The 22,720-nt window shown below is 33.8% G+C and overlaps 2 protein-coding genes and 1 long non-coding RNA gene across 4 annotated transcripts in view; 2 read left to right on the top strand and 1 right to left on the bottom strand.

The window, feature by feature from the left end:
- Positions 1-514: 514 nt before the first annotated feature.
- Positions 515-8,280, top strand: LOC133185451 (uncharacterized). The gene is made up of 9 exons (XM_061320654.1): positions 515-616; positions 1,158-1,349; positions 1,754-2,713; positions 2,802-2,965; positions 3,066-3,196; positions 3,289-3,432; positions 3,582-5,105; positions 6,028-6,209; positions 6,347-8,280. Exons 7-9 carry the CDS (start codon positions 4,517-4,519, stop codon positions 6,842-6,844), a joined length of 1,269 nt encoding a protein of 422 aa, XP_061176638.1. The 5' UTR covers positions 515-616; positions 1,158-1,349; positions 1,754-2,713; positions 2,802-2,965; positions 3,066-3,196; positions 3,289-3,432; positions 3,582-4,516; the 3' UTR covers positions 6,845-8,280.
- A 3,667-nt stretch (positions 8,281-11,947) lies between these two features.
- Positions 11,948-22,326, bottom strand: LOC133185452 (uncharacterized). 2 transcript variants are annotated; one of them, XR_009720909.1, is made up of 3 exons: positions 22,258-22,326; positions 16,829-16,949; positions 11,948-11,996 (listed from the first exon to the last, which is right to left on the bottom strand). It is a non-coding gene; the product is annotated as an uncharacterized LOC133185452 (long non-coding RNA). The 2 variants fall into 2 exon arrangements; XR_009720908.1 differs by lacking the exon at positions 11,948-11,996 and adding an exon at positions 14,277-14,426.
- Positions 22,321-22,720, top strand: part of LOC133185450 (uncharacterized) — a 33,833-nt gene continuing 33,433 nt past the window's right edge. The window contains exon 1 of the mRNA XM_061320653.1: positions 22,321-22,503. The gene's annotated coding sequence lies outside the window, so the exon portion shown is untranslated. The remainder of the gene's footprint in view (positions 22,504-22,720) is intronic.

Raw genomic sequence — 22,720 nt, 5'->3', positions numbered from 1 at the left:
GCTCTCGTGAGCCTTTTCCGATCATACTTTGTTTTTGTTTCACCTGTCTCTCTGTTAACGTTTTAGATTTTTGACTTCTCAATGACCACAGGACACAGAGATTGAATGCAGTCTATAATTAATTATAATTAAAGCAAAGTAGATACTGTCTTACGCGAATGAAACGATTTATTTTAAACTAACTTGAATTATTCTAGGACTTTTTTTAAAGTTCTACTAGCTATTACTGAACAGGTATCATATGATATCTAATGTAATTGTGATTGATAAATAGCGTGTCAAAAAAATATAAAGTGATGGTTGAATTATACTCCTAAAAAGGGATCTATTTTCATGTTAAAATGTATGTAGTGTCATTTTATAATGATAAACGTTGTTGAAAACGAGTGTTGTAGATATTGTAAGGGACAATATCCTGTCGATACTTATATGTTTTTAGCACGACAAATATTTTAAAGGAGATAACGTATACTTAGCTCAATGAAGAGGGTTTTTGTAGGTTTGGAAAGTGTCCATTTCCAGATAGGACCGATGCAAAGTTTTGCACATATCCTTTAGTCTATGCATGCACCGCAGTGTATCTACATTTAGCAAAGAAAATCTGCAGGATTACAAGGTATTTATGTAATTAATTACCGAAGTAGAATATCAGTAATCTTTTTCTTTTCCACTACTTCAAAAATAAAAAAAAAATGGGAAAAAAATGATGTTGAAATCTTGTTTGCATTACGTTAGTTATTTGTAGTTTTACGGTGTTTTTAAGTATTATTCAACCTGGAATTTAAATGCCTATAATAAAGTATATCGTTACTGAGGAAGTGTCATATAACATAAATCTATGGATTGTTTAGTGAAGTGCCCTTTTTCTAAATACATGGTACATATTATTAAGCTGTTTTTAAAATGCTTGTACTTGCCGATTTGTGGCTTTCAAAATAAACAGGAAAATTTTAACCAGTCACTGTATAAAGGTTTCGTTTATAAGAGTTAATCGATTGCAGTTTTTTTTACCTACAAAAAGAGAAATGTAAAGAAGGACATTGGATAATAAAAGCAAGTGTTTTATACTTTGTTATTCATTGAACTTATTTCAAAAATTACTTACGCAGATTGTAACTCAATTTAAGATATATTTATATCTCATCGTCCTATTTTAGGTTCCTCAACAGGATAGCTTACGTAACATTATCAAGATTGACGTAATGCAGAGTCTAAGACGGGGTTTGAACCAGCCGCTAGAGTCCTGGGATGGAATTAAAAATTGTCTCATTGAGGTCATCAATACAGACAAGGACATAGAACGAGAATTCTTTGCCTTATCCACTGCTAAACTGGGACAAGAAGTCAAGGTCAGATATGATTTAATCATGTATACTATGTAGGGGATATATATGACTAAACTATTAATATTGAACATAGAATGTATGAAAGACATACACATAAATATCTCATATACATGTTATTTACCGAGTAGTTTTCATATGCCATTTTCTTTGCTCAAAATAACAGGATATTAAATATATTTACATTTTTATTTCTCAAGTGCGTGTGGTTAAAATGTTGGTGAATACACAATAAATATAAGTTGCTACCGGCAATGCCTTACCCATTGCACACTACAACAGTCTTTCAAGATTTTGAGTTGGTGAAATGAATTGAGGCGATAATTTCCAAATATAATATGAGGTACACATTGTATGATTTGTTTTGTAAAACAACAAAAACTATTTCTTGTAATTCTTTCTATTTTTAGAATGGAGAACAATTTTTCCAGACCCTTGAAAATAGTTTTGGGGAACATTTTCATGTAGTCGAATTCCTCATCAATCTGACCGAAGAAGTTAGTCTTCATGTTGATGATGGTTCAACTAAAGTCGCCGACGATCTTCGCCAATACATAGATAAATTGAAAGAATATGACATTAAATTGAGTGAAAAATGCATATAGTATATATATTTGTTCCCCACAAGGTCCAGAGGGTGAAGCGTCCGGGTTTATATTGGAGTCCGGATGAACGAGACTCCATTGTATATCTTTATATTCTAGTTCGCAAATACATGTTCTACCCAAACTACAAATACATATATAAATCTGCATGTAACTGTGTAGCTACAAATTATTCTAGTCATTGATATTGAAGAGACGTAATTTGTGCATCTGGTGCATCAAAATTGGTACCGTGTATGATTTACATTATGACCCCTGGGTCGAGGCCTCTGCTGGTGGACTGTTTGTCCCCTAGCATCTCTACAGCCCAGTAGCCTAGTACTTCGGTACTAGTTTAAAAATACGGATATAAATTCAATTACTGTGATAAAAATTAAAAATTTATTTCAAAATTAAGGATTATCTCCCTCATGCATAGCTCTAATCCTTCGACGTATATGGCTCCAGTCTTTGGCACTTTTTTCAGCTCTTCAAAGTCTTTTTTATTTAAATATATTGGATTTCCAACCTTTCGGCATGAGCATCACTGAAGAGACGTAATTTGTCGAAATGCGCATCTGGTGCATCAAAATTGGTACCGTACTGATTTACTGATACAGTACATGATTTACATTAGTATCAAACGTATGTGATATCAATCTGAATTTTTTCTTCAGGACTTCTAATATGCGGTATGGGTGGGATGGGAAAAACAAGTTTGGCGGTGGAGGTATGTCGTCGTCTCTACATGGAAGACAAATGGAATGTGTTTAAAGTAGATTTAAGGTAAAGCGGCGGATTTCATTACCGAGGCGATTCAGATTGTTTATATGTGTACATGTACAGCTCATTCATTAGTGTGATTTATACACAGAGAAGAGACAACTCTTCGCGATTTAATACGCAACACATTGACCAAATTTGGAGAGAGGTTGCCATTTTTATCCATGGATCACACGGCAGACGATGAAATAGGGGATAACGATTTGAGGCATTTACAGAAATTGGTTATAAAGAGATTTAATGAAGAAAAATCGGGTACACATTTTTTGGAAGAGATTTTTATTTGTGAATGTAATTTTTGTATTTAGGCATCCTGCTTGTACTAAATTTAAGACATATTTATTTTTGAAAATAGATACTGTCTTGTTTTTGGACAACATTGATGGTATTTTATAAAAGGACAGAGAAAGATTTTTTCATTTTGCTCAGCAGCTATTGCAGACGTTGAATACCAGTTTTGGCGAGGATAACCTATTTCCGTCAAAAGTAATATTATATTTCGGGTTTCATTTTTTCCTCACACAGTTCTCATATCAGACAAATGAGTCTTTTATACTAATATGTATTTATAATTGTAGATGAGGATTATTTTCACAGCAAGACAGAAACTGATGACGAGTAAGGCTGTTGGTTTGCGCAGAGGATTGATTCAAGAAGTTGAAATCAAAGGTTTGGATAACGAAGCAGCTGTTGAATTATTTACAATGTCCAACGGAGAAGAGGTAAGAAAGACCGTTGAAAGTATACGATTTTTTTCCCTTTTTTTTTTTTTTTTTTTTTTTTTTTTTTTTTTTTTTTTTTTTTGCTGATTTACAATCCATTTTGAGAAATAGTCCTGTTTTCAATGTGATAATGATGTATGTTTTTTCAGACTAATACTGATACGGTGAGAAAAATTGTTGCTTTCTGTGGAAACTGTCCTTGGCTATTTTATCGTTGTGTAACAGCCTTCGAAACTCTGAAATGACACCAGAGAAGTTATTAATCAACCTCCAAATGACCCAAAATGATGCAGGAGGATTTGAATGTTTTGGAATTGAGTCTTGCTTGAAACAATCTTTCTGTCTTCTGAATAAAAAACTTCAAGAATTTTTAATCAAGTTATCAGTATTTCGTACAGCCCAGTTTGACATCCATGCAGCAGTTGCAATTGCAGGTAGAAGCCAAAACAGTGGAAAGGCAGCAACAGCTCTTGATCTAGTGCATCTCAAAAGCCGACATTTTGTTGAAGTTACTGTGGAAGAATTTTCGATGGGACGGTCTAAAGCTTACTCTTTACATCCGTTAGTTGTTCAGTTCCTGATTAAGGAAACTGCAAGTATGGGTGCAAACGATGATCTCATCAAGGAGGCAAGAAGTAGATTTATCGAACATTTTGATGGAGTGGTTCAGTCCATAGCTTTGGATCTTCATAAGCACCCAATGGAATCCCAAAGAAAGCTCATTCAAAACAAAACTCACATTCAAAGTTTCTTCACCTACGTGATTAACTCTGAAGGAAAACTGAGGCAGACATGCGTCGATTCACCAAGTGTGATGAGTGCAAATCGAAGAGACGAATTATGTTCTGTCATTTTGAGTGATCACGATCGCAATGAGTAATATGATCGATATATAGAGTATGCAAAGGAAAATGGGTTAATTTTGGATGAGATATATTACAAAACAACAAAAGCAAGATTATTCTTTGATATTGATAGATTTGATGAATGTGAGAAGCTTTTAAATGAGACAGAGGACCTCGTGAACAGAGAAAACTCTCTGGATGAAGGGACCAAATCCCCTGTACTAGGATCGTATTACTGGATGAAAGGCAGATTCCACAACGCTAGAACTTATTACAAGAATGCTTTAGCGATGTTTGAAAAGTCTTTATCATTCTATCAAAAAGAACCAGAACTATTTGAAACGGACGTTGCAAACATACACAATTCTATAGGAGTCCTTTACTACAATCAGAAGGAATTTGAAAAGTCTGAATCCTGCCATAGACAAGCGCTAGAGATGACATTGGGGCAGGAGGGAGTTGATGCTGAGGGAATCAATATTCAAGTTTATTATACTAACATTGCAACTGCTCTTGTAGCGCAATGGCAAAAGCTATCAAAATCAAGCAGTCTTGAAGAATCACACCGCCAACTCTTAAACCAAGCTGAGGAGTATTATACTCTTGCGATCTACTACGACCCTAAAGCATCAGAAAGTCGTGCGAAGAAACTGACCAATCGTGGGAAATTGTACCTCAGAATGGAGAGGTACGATGAAGCCGAGCAAGACTTTCTAGAAAGTCTACAGGTCAGGAAAGATACTTTAGTCCCTCCTAATATAAACCTTACACATGCGTACCACAACGTCGATATGTTTTATTTCAGGAAAGGAATAAACCCAAAAACAAGTAAGTCATGATTACCACTCTTGAAGCAAGCGACCAATGTTGTTCTATAATTCTAGACTACTAGTAATGGATATTTGAAGATTGTTGAAAGCAGTACTCTATTTAAGCTTACCTGAGATTCAAAGGCTCGTGTAAGCTTCCCAGTCAGAGAGTGTGCGTTTGTCTGCCTGTTGTAAATTTGTGAACGTTTAACATTTGCATCAAAACCACTGGGTCATTTTCCACAAATTTGGCAAAAAGCATTCTTGGCTAAAATAAATACAATTTTTCCCTGAAGGTGAGGCAATGGGCAATGCCTTATATATACGAAGAAAACATAATTAAAACAAAGAACACGAAATCAATTATTTCAGTGAAATTTATGTTTAAAATTCTTTTAATGAGATCTTTTCAAAAGTAGGAAGTTTCTGAAGATTTTTAGACATGGTATTAATTAGTTGACTGTAGATTTAAATTGTAAAGAAAAATGCCTTTAATGTGAATCAACAATGAAGGTTTCATTCTCACTTATTTGTCAGGATGGGAAATGTGACCATTTGAGTACAATTGTCCTGGTCTTTTATTGCTTTATGTAGAGAGAAAAGGGGTGGGGTGGTGGTGGAGGGTCAGATAGTGCATTATCATCTCTTCAATCATTTTTTTTTTTTGCAAAGCGGTAAAATGTAAAAAAAAAAAAAAGAAGAAAAAAAAGAAGAGTTTTTTCTCGAAACAGATATATATACTGTATGTTTGTTATTCTACAATTCTATATTTAATAATATTTTAGTTTTTACTTTGTACAATCATCACTGTCAAAGGTCGCTAGTTCAGATAGGCACGTAATAAATACCGTTACCTTTTCCTTAAGCACATGTGTGGAAAAGAGTTTGGTTTATCTCAGAATTTAAGTACATAAAACAAACGTTAAATGCTTTTTTATCAGTGAACAAGGTGGATTGCCTCCTACGAGCAGTAGACTTCTATGAAGAAGTGAAGTTTCAGATTGAGAGAGGTGGGATGACTGCTGAAGACACAGCATATAAAGACATTGTTAAAACCCATAAATTGGCACTAAAGGCCATTAATGATGACCGCAGACTTGAACAAGCAAAACAGTTTTATCAAGTTAGTGGTAAACCAAAAAGATGATATTTCCTTCTGGATAATAATTAAATAGCGTTTTTTTCATGTTTAGTTTGGCATTAGGAAAACAGGATTTTTAAATTAAAAGGTAAGAATTATGATAACTTTGTTCTCCACAGAGTTTTGAATCTGGTTTATTTGACAAGAAAATTCGAAAATGGAAGAGTATTGATAAAACCATGACAAAAAGTGAGCGATTGGCATCGACAGGAAAAATCTTTGACAATGATTCTGAATCGAACCACTCTGACTCAGAGGCTGAGACAAGTTCTGACAGTTCTTCTGATCGGAACTCTTCTGTCGAAATCACGGACGAAGAAGACGGCGGTGACGTTTTGGAAGAGGATTCCCAACCACAGAATGGAAAATCAGACGATGAACAAGGAAACATGGAATTCCTATCTTCCACTCAGAAGGATCTCATTCAGAATGTTGAAATGGAAAAAATGGGGCGAGACAAGCTGGACAGTGGAATCGGAAGTTTAACGTCGAGTTGTACTGGATCATCCAGCAATACTGATGACGTAGTTAAGAAAAGAAGAAGGCTTGTATCCATGCCTTCGGGTTCTCTGGAAGATAATGTTTTTACAAAATTTGAAAATCCGTCTTCAGAGTAACTTGTTTATGTCAAATGACAGGATATATACAAAAGGAAATAATTTCAAAAATACTTTATTGTCCTATAGCTTTTCATTGTCTGCAGAAATAACCTTTATATTGTTGAATTCTAGTAGTGAATATTATGATATTGAGTTCAACTTTATTCCAAGATATTGTGTTTGATATTTGTGTAAATCAAAAGGTTTATTCATTGAACGGAGCAACTGCATCACTCATCCTTTGTTATTATACAAAGTTTTAGGCTTCTTACGGAAATGATTCCAGATGTATTTTGTTCAGTAGTTCTTCGGCCGTTGTCCTGCCCGATTTTGACCTTTTTTCGTCGGCCGACCAATTTTGTATCCGTCGGGCAAAGTTAGGATTTCTGCGTCGGTGGCTGATTTCTTCAATTGAAGCAGTCATTGAAAAGTCCGTCAACCAACCCTCGATCATCGTCCGACCATCGGCAGACAGTTTATCAATTAAGTCGGTCGGTCGACATTTAAGTACTGGGTTTTCCACAATGTCGGCCAACTGTGAAAATCAAATTGCGGCACAGCGCTGGATGACGGGGCGACGATTATCCGACTTATAAATATTTAAACTTTTAAAGTCATCGGTGTTCCTAGAAATTGATATGACTGCTTCGCGTCGCCCGATACCAGTGTTGGCCGATCAATTTTTTTTTTTCTTCAACCGACTATACGAAAAAAATTGGTTGCCCGACCATCGATTTGAATGTGATTCAGGTATTAGGAAAACCGACTCAATTCTTCTTTTTTTTTCTACTGGAATATTGGGGTCATGAACACTAGTATTCAAATATTTATCTCTCGCAAAAGGATACAGTAAGAATAATAGATACTGATGGACTCGGAGGTTATTTGTTTGATATTAATTATATAAATGTATTTTTTGTTGTTTAGTCATATGGTTGGGTTTTCTGCCAATACGTCTAGTACTTTCATTTAAAAATAAGCAAATGTTCATTCTTTTGTGTGAGTTTTTGCATGTATTTTTAGATATCGTTAAAACGGCTGGTATTTATCTCATTGAGGCTCAAAAAGTAATTTGATGTAAAGGGTAGTTTTTATTCTAAGAATAAAAAGGTTTTGTTTTGTGCATTTTTCTTTTTTCAAGGTATAAATATTTTATTACCTAGCCACATTTAGGGGTTATTTTAACTATTGATATTACTCCGATCTCAAATTAGAAATCAAACCTTTCTTTTTGTGTTATCTAGTTTACTATATTTTTCTCATAAGTAATGGCAGCAACGATTACAATCATTCCAGTTCCATTCACTGTAATGTATGTATGAAATACCTTTAAGTACATCTACAAACAAATAGTTAATGTATTTTTATTCATTTTTATTAAATTTTACACAAAAAGCTTTTTTGAGAATATTTTTTTGTCATATTTGAATATATCATCGATTTACATTGCAAATGTACACTATTTGACATTATGTTTACAATAAAATTTTGTCAACTTTTAGAATGTAATAAAATATATTTATAAATAAACATCTGTTTTCACAAGATAGGGAAAATAACATTATATTTTTTATCTCATGCGTGTGGTGGATACTACCCATAAGATATATTTTATCTATACTTTATCCATGGGTATTCTTTATCAATAGCACTTCCGGTTTTGACATCTCCTCGCTTCAAAATGTAAATTTATCGAAACTGTTATTTGTGAAAGTTTTTCCGTTATCAAATAAATGTCTATGATGAAAAATTTTCTTTAAAGCACGAAGAGACTCGTTTTACTTCAATGAAATGTCTTTTTTTACTGGCTACTGCGATGCCGGATGCCCCCCTCCCCCGCAATCGTTCTCATAGAAAACGTTAAACATAGTAGTGAAGTTGTTGGCGCAAGATTCATTTGACCATGCAGAAAATTCTAGTCAATTTCAACAATGCTTTCTTACATAAGACTATTACGAAAGCCTATTAGGATCAAAGTACGGTGAAAAAAAAGAATTTCAAAGGCGTTATAACGCCTTTTCAAAAGGCGTTATAACGCGAAAAAAGGCGTTATAACGCGGAAAAAGGCGTTATTACGCCTTTCTAAAAGGCGTTATTACGCCTTTCCAAAAGGCGTTATTATGCCTTTCTAAAAGGCGTTATTACGCCTTTCCAAAAGGCGTTATTACGCCTCCCTAAAAGGCGTTATTACGCCTTTCCAAAAGGCGTTATTACGCCTCCCTAAAAGGCGTTATTACGCCTTTCCAAAAGGCGTTATTACGCCTCTTTTTTTCAATACATGACTTACTTAGCCCACCCTGGGGGCTGATTATAATTAGATTTCCAGGAAAAAAGATTTTTAAATGTGTAAAATATTTTCAGTGTTAAACCATCTTAGTCCTTCTCTGATGCCAGGCGCCTCTACCAAGGTGATGGATTTCAGAAATTTGGTTGAAGGCTAATTGCTCATTATACCTATGCAAATAGTTCGCCTGTTTTTTTTCCAAGAGGAGAGAAAAATATTTCAAATTTGACATGAATTTTTAATACGTGGCTAGCAAAGCCCAAAGCTGGCTCTGCCTATATCCTGGCTTTTCAAAAGTAGAGTGTTGACTTCTCTTAATATGCATGCAAAATGCAAACAGCTGTCTGCGAGATGTGCAGGAATATAGAAAATACTATAATTTATAATATTAAAAGTATAATCTAAATATTGCATAAATAAAGATGGCTTTAGTTCAATCTTTCATATTATTTTTTTTTAAGATAACGCCTTTCTATTTTTGGATATAACTCCTTTTCAAACAGGCCGGTAGTACGAATGCGAGTGGGGGGAGGGTGTTCCCCCACCCCACCAAGTTTAGGCAGTTTATTTTTTTCGGGGGGGGGGGGTTATTTCTTGTTTTTTTTTGTTTGCTTGTCAATTTTATGGGAGGCTGCCCCCCCCCCCCACTTCAAAAGCACGGGCCTGTCAAAGACATAATAATGGCCCTTCAAAAGGCATAATAACGCCCTTTTGAAAGGTGTATTAATGCCTTTTAGAAAGGCGTAATAACGCCTTTTGAAAAGGCGTTATAACGCCTTTTAATTTTTTTTTTCGTAGTTTGATCCTAATAGGCTTTCGTAGACTACATAACTTACCATTGATCTACAAGTAGGCTGGCCTATATAGCACTGTCGCCGTACACAGAATGATTTCAGAGGAGAATTCAATGATTCGTCGGTCCTTACACAACACTGTACATCTGCCAGTCAAAAGTTTGTATCAAAACGAATCTCCCAACAGATTGTCACGTTTGTTTTAAAAGCCGCAGCAAATACCGTTCCAAGATTTCAAGATTTAATATTTTGTATTTACAGATAACTTTCTTTCGGCATGTCATGATCAACGTCAAGTGCGACGTCATCAATTTACGCGTCATCGATTTGGGTCATTCTATATTTAGAGGTCGCGTCATCAAGCTAGGTTAGTGTTAGCTTGATGTGAGGATTACGTGACCTGGTGTGAGGATCACGTGACCTGGTGTACACATTGCGATTTGGGTAGAAATCAATCAGTATAGTTTACAGGGGTTATCTTAAAGTTTTTGTTAAAAACGAAAATCGTATGAGATAAATAGAACATTTATAATTGTGTGATTTGATATTTGATTTATCCAATTCGTTGAAATTGTGTATATTCGCTCTTCAAGCCTCGCGAATATACACCATTTCAACTCGTTGGAAAAACCAAATATCAAATCACACAATGTAGATACATCTATTTACCTATCAGTTGAAAATTCGTTAAAAATCAGCTCTTAAAAATTGTTATTAGATGTTTTTTTAACCTGTGATTATTTAACTTATTTTGATAAATTATGTGAAAATAGTTGCAGGGCTTATGTTCTGTTTAAGGGATTGTTTCAAAATTTGAAATTGTTGGATAAAGTAATGAAGAAGCTGTTGATTTATTTAAATTTTTTCTTGGAGAAGAGTTAAGAAAATCTATAACCTCGCAACCCAGGAGCCATGTTTTAACACAATTTTACTGGATGAAGGGTAGGCTCCTGTACGTCAGATCTCGTATAAAGACTCTCTGGCGATGATGAAACTACGAGGGGTGTGAAAAGATCGCGAACTAATTGAACTACCTCCTTTAAAGAAATAGAATGAGGTTTCAGTGTTCATTATTTTTAAAGTATTCCTCTCTGATCTTAATGCACATCTGCCATTGTTCTACCCACTCGCGATTCACGTGATCCAAGCGGTTACGTGGCATGCTCCGTAGCAGCCTGTTCACTGAAGCTAAGAGATTTTTCCGAGTCATATGTTTCTTACCATGCAAGTTATTTTTTATAACAATAACAGACCGTCTGTCAGAAATGACCAAATCTCGGCAATAGAATGGGTGGATAAGAATATCCCTTCCCAGAATTAGCATGGTGACCATCACAACCCAAGTCCTCTGTCTCGAGAGTGTCGTTTATCCAATGTGGAAAAAGTATGGGCGCCTTCTTTTTTCATATCTCATATGTTTAAAGTCTAAAGTAAACTTATTTTGGGGATTTAATAATTATATTATTGTTCAGATATTCAATTATTTTTCTAATTGTAACTTTTGTTTCAAAACAAATTGCTCAACTAAGGACACATCTTTTTACCGGCTTGCTTTCGCTGGGCTACAGAACAAACATAATTTTTAACCATCTACCTGCCTTCACCAAAACAATGAATCCAATTAATGACTGAACTTCTTGTAAGTCTTTTGTCTTCATAAACTTTGTACAAATTATCTTATTCTACTACAAAAGAATTTCCGAGATATATCTTAAACTCTACAGCCGTTCGTTGCTCGTGTACGACTGAGTCAACCACTTTTTGTCACAAGTCATCTACATATTGACGTCATTTTCCCATTGTGACGTCACTAACACGGAGCAAAACATGATTATATAACATCTGCTATTTATAAAACATGTGTATGACTATATGTGTACCTAATTTCATTCTTCAGGATCTAAATTGTGGTTTTGTAAATATAGAGATAATTCGCGAACTTTTTGATCACCCCTCGTATGAACAGTTCAAGACAGACATTACAAACGTAAACAATTCTACAACAAGCTTTTAATAAACAAAAGGATTTTTTTTTTTTACAATGCTGAAAACTCCCAAAAAAGGACAATCGATGTTGTTCTGGGTCATGTTTCTGAAATGGAAACTGGAGGGTAGGCCTAGAAAGATCTATCTATATTCCGAAGAATCAAATTGTAGGCCCTTAACATCATCAACCATGACATCACAGAGTAGTGTCCTTTCTGACATATATTTCATTTTACTAAATAAAATCTGCATCATGACTATTATAAAATAGTCATATTGCAGATTTTATTTAGTAAAATGAAATATGTCAGAAAGGACAGTAGGGTAAAGAAATTGACGGATCGTAGGAAATTGAACCTTCAAATGAAAAGACATGATGAGACGGACTTTTCAGAAAGTCTTAAAATCAGAAGGACCTCTTGGTTCTTCCGACCATAAACCTTACATATGCTTACCACAGTATTGGTGGGTTTTCTCGTCAAGATAGAAATCATTGCAAAAAGTCATTAAGATAAGCAGTCTTTAAGCTAATGTTCAGTGGTGTTTCTTATCTGGCTGTTATAACTGAATTTGAAGAATAACAAATTATTAGTATCTTTAGAATTTTTTGGAATAGGGAACTGTGTTTTTTTTATATTTATGATAGTAAATATTATACATTTACTGACTGGGTTCGAGGACAACATGCGTTTTGTCAACCCATGCAAGAACTTACCAAACTGTTCGGCTGAGGCTGTAAGACCTCAGGCAAACAGTTTTGTTCGTGGAGTCGACAAAACGCATTTTGCCCTAGAACACAGCCAATAAAAGTTTTGTTAGACCTTTTATTTATTTCATTTTATTTTATTGGCATACATGTATCTTGTGCTGGCTTCCATTTACTCGCACTGCGGTATTATTCGGTCAATTCTGTCACTGTCGAACACCAACGAATGCAAACAAGATTTAGCTGATCCCGCCAACAATGTGACGTTACAATCGGCCTGGTATCTCATCGACGGGTCCAATATCTCACTCTGCGGTCAAACATTGATTGTTTTATGACCGCTCAGTAAAACCATAGGGGCTTGTCTTCCGGATTGTTAAATGTAAAACACATTTAATTTTTTTTAAAATCTACTTTAAATACACTTAAAAGTTGTTAAAAAAAAGATTCTGACACTTTCAGTCAAGAAAAACTTAGTTTAAATAAGACGTACCACACCTATATATATATATATATATATATATATATATATATATATATATATATATATATATATATATATATATATATATATATATATATATATATATATATATATATATATATATATATACATAAACTCTACAAGGGACGAAAGCTCTATCTTGGAAAAAATACCCCCACCCACTTCAGTGCCAATTTCTGGACTCTAAAGCATTAATTTATTTCGTTGTCATGGTTCGGTCCCCTACAGTGATGATTTTCCTAAATGTTGATCCGTTTGTCAGTCGTCAACACGCGTTTAATCAACAGAAAACGGATGCAATTTCTTCGACTTGGAGCTCATCGACCTCGGAAGAACGGAAGTTTACATGGTTGCATGGTAACGACGCAAGGGCGATAATTGTAGTATAACATATAGGGCGCTTGTATAGCAAGTGTCCTGTAAAACAGTAAATTATGTAACAAATTAGTTATACATTAAATGAAATGAGTCTTCCCGGTGCCGCCTTAGCCCGTGAAAACCAAACTTTAGCCAGTATTTATCATTTTCACTGTCTTTTCTTGTCGGTTAACATTTTTTCCGCGAAGCTGGAAGTCCTTGGGTGTTACCATTTGCTTTCGATTACCCTCTGAGTTTTCCCTGTACAATGTTTATCTGCCCTTGAAATTTTGTAAACTTCCGTTCTTCCGAGGTCGATGAGCTTGAAATCGTCCCTTGTAGAGTTTATGTATATAGATGTGGTACGTCTTTTTTAAACTAAGTTTTTCTTGACTGAAAGTGACAGAATATTCATTTTAACAACTTTTAAGTGTATTAAAAGTAGATTTAAAAATTTTAAATTTTATTTTACATTTAACAATCCGGAAGACAAACCCCTATGAGTATAACATTGCAAATGTTAGACTTTTTTTCGTAAAGATTTATATAGGAACTAATTTTTAAAGGTATTACAAAACTTTTTTTTAATGAAAAGGCAAGCAAGTTTCCAATATTTGTTTATTTTAAGGACTAGAAACCCTTTCAAAAAATAAATTATTAAATAGATAAAGTATTTTTTTTAAAGAGTTGATCAAATCTTATCTGACAAAATTTGTCAGTTGATAAACATTAGCATGCTATATTTTCATTTTTTTTTTCATTAGAGTTTGAACATTGAAATTCGAGCAATTTTTTTTTTCAAATGAAGAAGCATCAATAAAACCATGACAAAATGCAAGTGTTTGACCTCAACGTGTTTAACCTCAACAAGAAAACAAATTGACGATTATTCCGAGTCGGAGTGCCAATCTAAGTCGGAATCGGGATTATGTCATAAACTCACTCAGTTCCATTTCTGTCGAGTTCGACTGAAGAAGAAATTTAAGTGACGATTTATCAGACAACTACGGAAGCGTATTAGTGCCACGTAATATTTTTTAAAGTTGGAAATTCCAACTTTAAAGTTGGCTTTTCCAACTTTAAAGTTGGTAATTCCAACTTTAATCTTGTCTTTTTCAACTTTAAAGTTGGCAATTCCAACTTTAAATTTGGTAATTCCAACTTAAATCTTGGCTTTTCCAACTTAAAAGTTGGTAATTCCAACTTTAATCTTGGCTTTTCTAACTTTAATCTTGGCTTTTCTAACTTTAAAGTTGGTAATTCCAACTTTAATCTTGGCTTTTCCAACTTTGAATTTGAGCTTTCCTAGACCCTTTCTTTAGCTTTTTTTCCTTTATTTTAAATTATTACCAACTTTATTAATGCAAAACTAATATACTGAAATAGATTGGTGAGCAATTAATCTGTGTCAATTATTTTTTAACTTGACCTTCCCTATGATCTTATATATAACTTCCAACTTTGAAAATCCTTATAATTTTTTGGGTCCATCTTATATAATTATACAGAGAATAATTTCATACAACTCCGTACATTACAGTATTTCAACCAAACCTATTTAAGAGATCAGATATATATTCTGTTATGTATGATAGAATAAGCTTAAACAAATATTTGGTGTTTAATATAGTGGATGAATTAACACTATATGACATACTTCAAATACAACTCATTCTGTATGTGAAAAACAATAAAATAATTCCTTATTTTATCATAATTTAATAATTAAATCGTTTCTTTCTATTGTAATTTCATGTAAAAAACAGCAAAATAAGTCCAGCTACAGGCGCGGATCTTAAAAATTTTCAAAGGGGGAGGGGTGAAGAGGAAATTAGAGTTGTTATACTGTATGTTCACATAGTTAAACGACAGCTTAATAGGAATACTCAGGCCCGTAGCAACGCTTTCAAAAGTGGGGGGGGGGGCAAACTTGCCAAAATATTTGACAAGCAAAAAAAAAAATTTAAAAAGGAAAGAAAAGAAAAGAAAGGAAACGAAAACTAATTAACTTCTTAAATCCTAGAATATGCCAGTTCTCGATCTAACAGCGGTAACATGAAGGGGGGGGGGGGGACTACCAGCATCTTAAGGAAAATTTACTATAGCAAAAAACTATACTCAGAAAAAGTGTCCTCACCCCCCGCGTTCTACGGGCCTGATACTATCAATTAATACAACACTTGTTAGAAAAAAAGAAACTGATTAGACATATGTAAAATTAAAATAAAAGTAAAATACTAAATTTCAAATTTAAATGTAAATCAGGCCACCTAGCTTTAGTGATTTGAAAAACTGCCCTTTAAAAGCCCAGTATTTTATCTAGATCGACCCGATTAAGAAAGAGTGTGTGAGAAAATTTTAAAATTTATGTTATTGTAAGTAAATATCTACCTCGCTACCACATCCTATTCTGTGATTATTTGAATTGAGTAGTTCTTCAAAGGGGAAAAAAAGCCAAAAATTAAAAAAAACAATACAAGAAACACTGCTTTTGCAAGCCGAAACATAAGTATGTCCCCTCGACCCCAGCGGTGTTATATTGAATTTGAAAACAGTAAATACTCTTCTAAAGTTGTGCAAAATTTCTAATTTTTAGAAATAAATGAACCATTTTAGTTCCACGGCAACTGCAGGTATTTTGGATATTCAAACTCGATAAACCTGGAGAGTGAGACACTTACAAATTAATACATGTACATGTATTATAATTCCAATCAGATGTCAATCTCCATATCGTTTCACGTAAATAATCGTTGAATTGATCATTCAAAATATCACGTTTATGATGTTGACTTAAAACCGGTAAAGCATCACTTCACCAAAAATATATGGTAAAACTAAACGAAAGCAAAACCGTTTTTGGAAAAATAAAGCAAAAATATTCGTGAATCTCCTCTCTCACTTTCTCCCCCCCCCCCCCTCTCTCTCTCTCTTAGCAAATCCAAAGGGGGGTTGCAACCCCCGTAACCCTCCCCATCCCCTCTAGATCCGCCACTGAGCTACAAAGTGCATGTATCTGAATGTAACGCATAAAGCCATACAAAGATAGAAAGGCCAAGATTGAAAAGCCAACCTTAAAGTTGGAAAAGCCAAGATTAAAGTTGGAAAAGCCAACTTTAAAGTTGGAAAAGTCAAGAATAAAGTTGGAAAAGCCAGTTTTAAACTTGGGAAAGTCAAGATTAAATTTGGATTACCAACTTAAAAGTTGGAATTGCCAACTTTAAAGTTGGAATTACTAACTTAAAAAAAATTGTGATACTAATACGCTTCCGTAGATAACATAAAAGAGTACCAATTAACCTATGTATGGTGAAAAATCAAAGGAGACAGAGTTAAAAATGAAAACATGGATTTGCTTTCTTCTACTCACATTGATCTTACGAATCAGTGTTATAAAGAGATGGTGGAATCACATGATTGATCTTTCCTTCCACGGGGCCTTCAGGTAATATGGATAAAGTCATCAAGAAAAGAAGGTGCTAGGTCAAAGGCTGAAAAAGAATTCTCAAAATTGAGAAATGAATTCCTTAAATGATGCTTTATAACTATAGCTTGGTAAAATAGGTGTATTAGGACATGTATGCACCCCTCGATCCAAAAAATAAAGTACTTAGCAAAAAGTATGAAAAACTTCAGTCAGCATTTGACTTAATCATAGACAGCTGCCTTTTCAATAAAAATGAAACTCGTAAATATACCTTGTCATTGGTCATTTACAAAATTAATGTGTTAAAAAGCGCTGTGATTGTACACACACAAGAACTCTGAGTTGATATTAAAAAGATGCTTGAGTTTCTGATTGACAATATCTATGCAGTTTTTGGAGATCAGGTCTTCCAACAATCTGGTGGAATTTCCATGGGTACCAATTGCCCCCCCTCCCCCTTATTAGCAGACCTCTTCTTATATTCATATGAAGCAGAATTTATTCAAAAACTTCTACACGAGAAGAAGAAAATACTTGCTGTGGCCTTCAACTCGACATATTGACGACATATATAATCAATTACCAATAGTTACTTTCATTCATATGTCGACTCGATATATCCCAGTGAGCTTGAAATAAAAAAAAAATACCACAGATTCTGACACATCTGTTTTATATTTAGATATTTTACTAGAAAAAGACGTTAATGGTAACCTAACAACAAAGCCTTATGATGAATGTGATGACTTCAACTTTTCAATCGTCAATTCCCTTACTTATGTAGCAATATACCCTTATCACCTGCATATGGGGTTTATATCTCTCAGTTGATTCGATACGCAAGAGCATGTTGCAAGTATGAACAATTTCTAAAACGAAGCAAGCTATTGACAAACAAGTTGATGAAACAAGGATATCAACAGTCTTGTTTGAAGTCATCATTTCGCAAGTGTTACGGTTGATACAATGACCTTGTCAGCACATACAACCTATAGTTGAGTCAAATGCTGACTGAGGTTTTTCATACTAATTGTAAGCCATTATTTATACACTGAACTGTCTACGGATTTTTCCAGTTTTTTTTCCTGATCCTGACAAAGAGCATACGGCGGGTGTGACCGGTCGGCAGGGGATGCTCACTCTTCCATGACACCTGATCCCACCTCTAAATTGTGAGGTCCGTTTTTGCTCTGCTCCAAATTTGTATCGTTTCATTGGACTTTCGAGATTGAATACTGTTCGTTATCTTCATATTTCATGTTGAATATCTACAATGTCCTTAATATCCTTTTTCAGTGATGTTCTGTTTAAACTCTATCAGCATATACTGATATCACATTGCTTTCTAAAAATTATTCATTGTTTTGTTCAGTTTATTTAGATTATGTTAGATCCCATGTGTTTATTCAATGAGTGCTGTTGAGAATAGTTCATATATATATATATATATATATATATATATATATATATATATATATATATATATATATATATATATATATATATATATATATATATATATATATATATATATATATATATATATATATATATATATATATATATATTTAAACCTCCTACATGGAAAATTTACATGTTAATACTAGTTTTGATACGAAAAAATGGTATGTATATTTGGTACAAATATTTGTATAAAAAATGCTTCATATGTATTATCATATTTTTAAAACTTTATGGCATTTAATTTTCTCTTTGAACTTTGACTCAGTATACATTTCTACAATGCACAAAGGGATATGTTTTTAAAGTTTTCAAAGTGTGTGCCAACTCTTTGTATTTTATGCAATGAAATATGTTGAAACCAATTTTTCATGCACTTTGAGGAAATATGATAAACATATTGTATTTTGAAACATTTACATACGATGCCTGTTTTGTAGAGTAACGTTATTAAATACATGTAACACGTGTAATTAAATAAGATTAAAGCACGTATTCATATTTTACAGTTAAGGTCAGACGACACCTTCCTCTATAATATATAATTTCCCCCAATAATTTGTCATTGCAGTATTCCTTCTTCACACGTTTCCTCGCAAAAAATTGAGGTACCTTACCAGAGATTTGTGAAAGGTATCGGAGGATGGTTTTTCCAATATAATCCTTTTAGAAGTAACTGCTTATATCACAATTTTTAGGTTTTTTAAAAAAAGATATTTTAAAAACAGTTTAGAAATAGCAAGATAACAATAATTATAAGTATTTTTGGTAAACTACAAAGAGACAAACGCAGATATTTCAGGACCTTAACAGACTCTACACAATCAAGAAACTAATACTATATTGTATCTCATGTTTTGTAGGATACAACGAACTCCAATTTTAAGTTTTGCTTTGCATTATGATTGTCAATGTACACCACACGTGTTCATTTGAAATCCTCCCTCCCATAAGTGATTTATTAATAGTAACAGAAATTGAATAACAGAATTTTAGATCGGTGTAATGTTACCATAGATCACTCTACAAATTCATTCAAAAACAGATGCTACTTTCCGGGTTGAGAGTCGTTTTTATCTGAAATTACAACATCTGTGCAAGTTTGGCTTGATATTACTTAGAAATGAACTTTTTTTTCAGAAAATTTAATCCAATTACTTTTTTGGAAAATACAGGTTACATGCGAAAAAATCATTGCTAATATGCATTCCATATGCAATATACTAGTATGTGCAAATTTGGAATGTTAAACTGTACATGCCACCTAACTTGCCTCATCCATACATCATTGAACAACAATAGAACTGTGTATACTTGAGAATGGATCGAAGTACTCTCAAAACTCCACTCATGGAGAAAACGTACAGCATCAGAAATCATATAGTAGTATGCCGTGTTGCCGTAAAGTAACTATTCTTCATCAACGTGATGTTACTTCTGTGACATGTGCTCAAAATCTCAATAAACAATGCAAATTGTAAGCAGAGCAGACATCAGAGTTGCGATCAGAAGGAAAATTAAGGCCTTTCTCTAGTAAACAACCCAAATGTGAAACAGATGTGTCAGACGCTTTGTGTTGTCTTTTATTTCGAGTTTAGAGGGATATATCGAATCAAATATTGAATGAAAATGAATTCTAGTATTGTTAGTTGATAAAACGTCGTCATTTGATCTAAACGTGGAAATGAAGGCCACAGCAAGAGACTTACTTCTTTTTTTCCTTTAAGAGTTTTTGATTATTTTCTGATTCATAAGAATACAAAAAAAAAAAACCCAGGTCTGCTAATAAAGGGATACAATCACTACTTAATATGGATCTTGCAACTTTTTTTTGCAGACCCGAAAGAAAACATCGATATTGTCAATAAGGAATTCAAGCCTTTCTTAAATATCAACCTCTGAGTATCAGAATGTTTAACAAAGTAGATGCATGACCAATGACAAGGTATGAAAATTTACGAGTTACATTTTCCCTCTTTTTTTCTCTCTTTTTTTTAGAAGCAGTTGTTCAATATGGAAAAAGGTTTGATCTTTAATTTATCGTCTGGGATAGAGCTATAAAGTGTTGAAAAGTCATACGTTTTGATGCTGCTATTCATTTCGGCAAAAATTATGTTATTTAATGTTTTAAAAAGATTCTTTGGATATTTTTTTCAGTGTCCAGATATGATCAACACCACTTCACGCTTCGCCAATTCCGTTGCAACGCAGTAATTCTGAAGTTTCTCCTTCACTGCTGATAAAATTAGTTAAAGAAAGAGGCTTAAAAAACATTTCCTATATCCCATTACGTATCTTTGTTTGTAAGGATTTTTATGAAGTTATGGAATACAGTCTATGTATCTTTATTCAAATTCACTTCGGTTGTTTGAAATACCGAAAAGTATGATTCTAAAGAATCTCTTCCTTAGAAAGGGAAATATTTTTGTCCTTTTAATAATATCCAGTTACTATCTGCTTTTGTGTATGTGTTTTTTCTTTTATGCAGGGAGATAGGCTGCATGGAAAAAGGCCGTGTTCCATATGTTCTTATTGAGGAATATGCTATAGTTTCGTGCCAGTAAATAACAGATTGAATGTTGATTTTCCAGCCCTTTTATAATCCATGAAATGTGGACAATTTTGGAGAGACTAAAACTTGAGGAAAAGTAGAAATGCAGATGTATATTATACATATGGAGTTATATATGAAACAAGAAATTACATATGATAGAAATTACATGATAGAAATTACTAACGATACACAGGCATGACATATAATCACGATTTTCGGTAAATTGTTCTCTACACGAGTTTTAAATGTATATACGGGGCTGTCGCAGATTTGTCACCGGAAATCTTGAACACTTTGCATGTGGATCAAGCCTCTTTCAAACTGATATTTATCTGCTATGAGCTAATTGACCTCGGTCATAAAGTCTCAACTTCTCAACCGAAAAGGGTTTGTAACGCTACTTCCTGACCTGACATGCTGACTTTTTCTACTGATCATGCTTTTGATTAACATTTCGTTATTCCATTGTAAGCAATTCAATCTTGGTGATCTGCATGCTTCAAATATTACACCGACGATCTACAGAAGAACTGACAGATCTCCTAGAAGACAACTGACGTCTCATGACGTTTATTTGACAAGTCTACAACAAAGTCATTCAAGAAATCTGAGGATCATAAAATTAAGAGAGAGAGAAGAAAAAGAAAAAATATAAAAATCATGCAATCACATGAAAAAAAAACATAAACAAAACCCAGACAGTCACATCCTCACACACACACTCACACACACACACACACCCTCACACACACACACACACACCCTCACACACATACACACACACACACAATGTAGACTTGACGAAAGAGAAATCCCTCCTGAACAGCCTTGACCTTAAAGGTCCAGATCTGATCGTGGGTCAATGTCATGACATAGCATTTGGTTTTTCCTCAAATACTTCCATTTGAATAATTCCAATCAAGAGTTCCATTGGCAAGGTGATTACACGACTTCAACGCTTCAGCTCATGAAACATCTTCCGGTCATGGACAACAACACAATTAAGTTTATATCCATTCCAATCAAGAGTTGGGACGCTTTTTTGTTGGACAAATATTCAGGCCGGTAAAAAGGCATATAGTCATACCAAAATGGGGATATGGTGTTTGACTGTGAATGTATGCAGATGTTACATATGGTGGAGTATCATATATTATATTTTGTTTAATAAATATGTGAATAAAGTTGTAAATTTATAAATTGCGTGATTATTACCAGTGTCCTCAAGACGGGGAGGACCCCCGTCACAGTTGAAAAAAGATTATCATAATAAGCAGCGAGGTTATACATAATAATTAATTTCAATGTTATAAAGTTAAAAAAAAAATTCAAAACACTTTTCACAGCATGATCAAACCTTCTTAGATCCACCACCCAGTGTAATGCTTTTCCAGGGTCCCATTTTTCCAAAACGGGCCCACTTGAAAACTTCAGGAGGAATATCCTGAAATGCTTGAATGGCTAGAGAAAAAAAAATAGTGCCGTGATGTCATCGTAAACAGTCGGCCGCTAGATAATCAATGCACTGTGCATGTAATGTTTCATGTTTGTATTTTAATATCTGTCCAGAAGAAGGAAGTCCATCGGAGAATATCACAGTTAGGTAAGAATGTGTTCTTTGTGAAAAATTAATGACAGTCACTTAGTTAAGCTGTGTTAAAGTGTAAACAATTTAAAAACAACATAGTATACTTTTTTTTAAATTTAAATATATGTAGGTCACAAACACACAGGTCGATACACGATGTGTTATCTAAAAAGTTGTAACGTGTGATCAAGTGCAACGTAAAGTTGACTTGTTCCTGCTTGATTTTTAAAAA

The sequence above is a fragment of the Saccostrea echinata genome, unplaced genomic scaffold, assembly GCF_033153115.1.
Source record: "Saccostrea echinata isolate AGI-Se365-2 ecotype Australia unplaced genomic scaffold, CSIRO_AGI_Sech_v1 ptg000012l, whole genome shotgun sequence".
In the NCBI taxonomy this organism is placed as follows: Eukaryota; Metazoa; Mollusca; class Bivalvia; order Ostreida; family Ostreidae; genus Saccostrea; species Saccostrea echinata.
The sequence above is the reverse complement of the archived record's forward strand: the minus strand, read 5'-3'. Positions and strand labels throughout refer to the sequence as shown.

What these genes read in the sequence shown, in the direction of transcription:
- LOC133185451 (XM_061320654.1), top strand. Translation starts at nt 4,517, where the DNA reads ATGAAAGGCAGATTCCACAACGCTAGAACTTATTACAAGAATGCTTTA. An exon ending in AGGAATAAACCCAAAAACAA is followed by an intron (nt 5,106 to 6,027) that starts GTAAGTCATGAT and finishes CTTTTTTATCAG; the next exon opens with TGAACAAGGTGGATTGCCTC. An exon ending in AAGCAAAACAGTTTTATCAA is followed by an intron (nt 6,210 to 6,346) that starts GTTAGTGGTAAA and finishes TGTTCTCCACAG; the next exon opens with AGTTTTGAATCTGGTTTATT.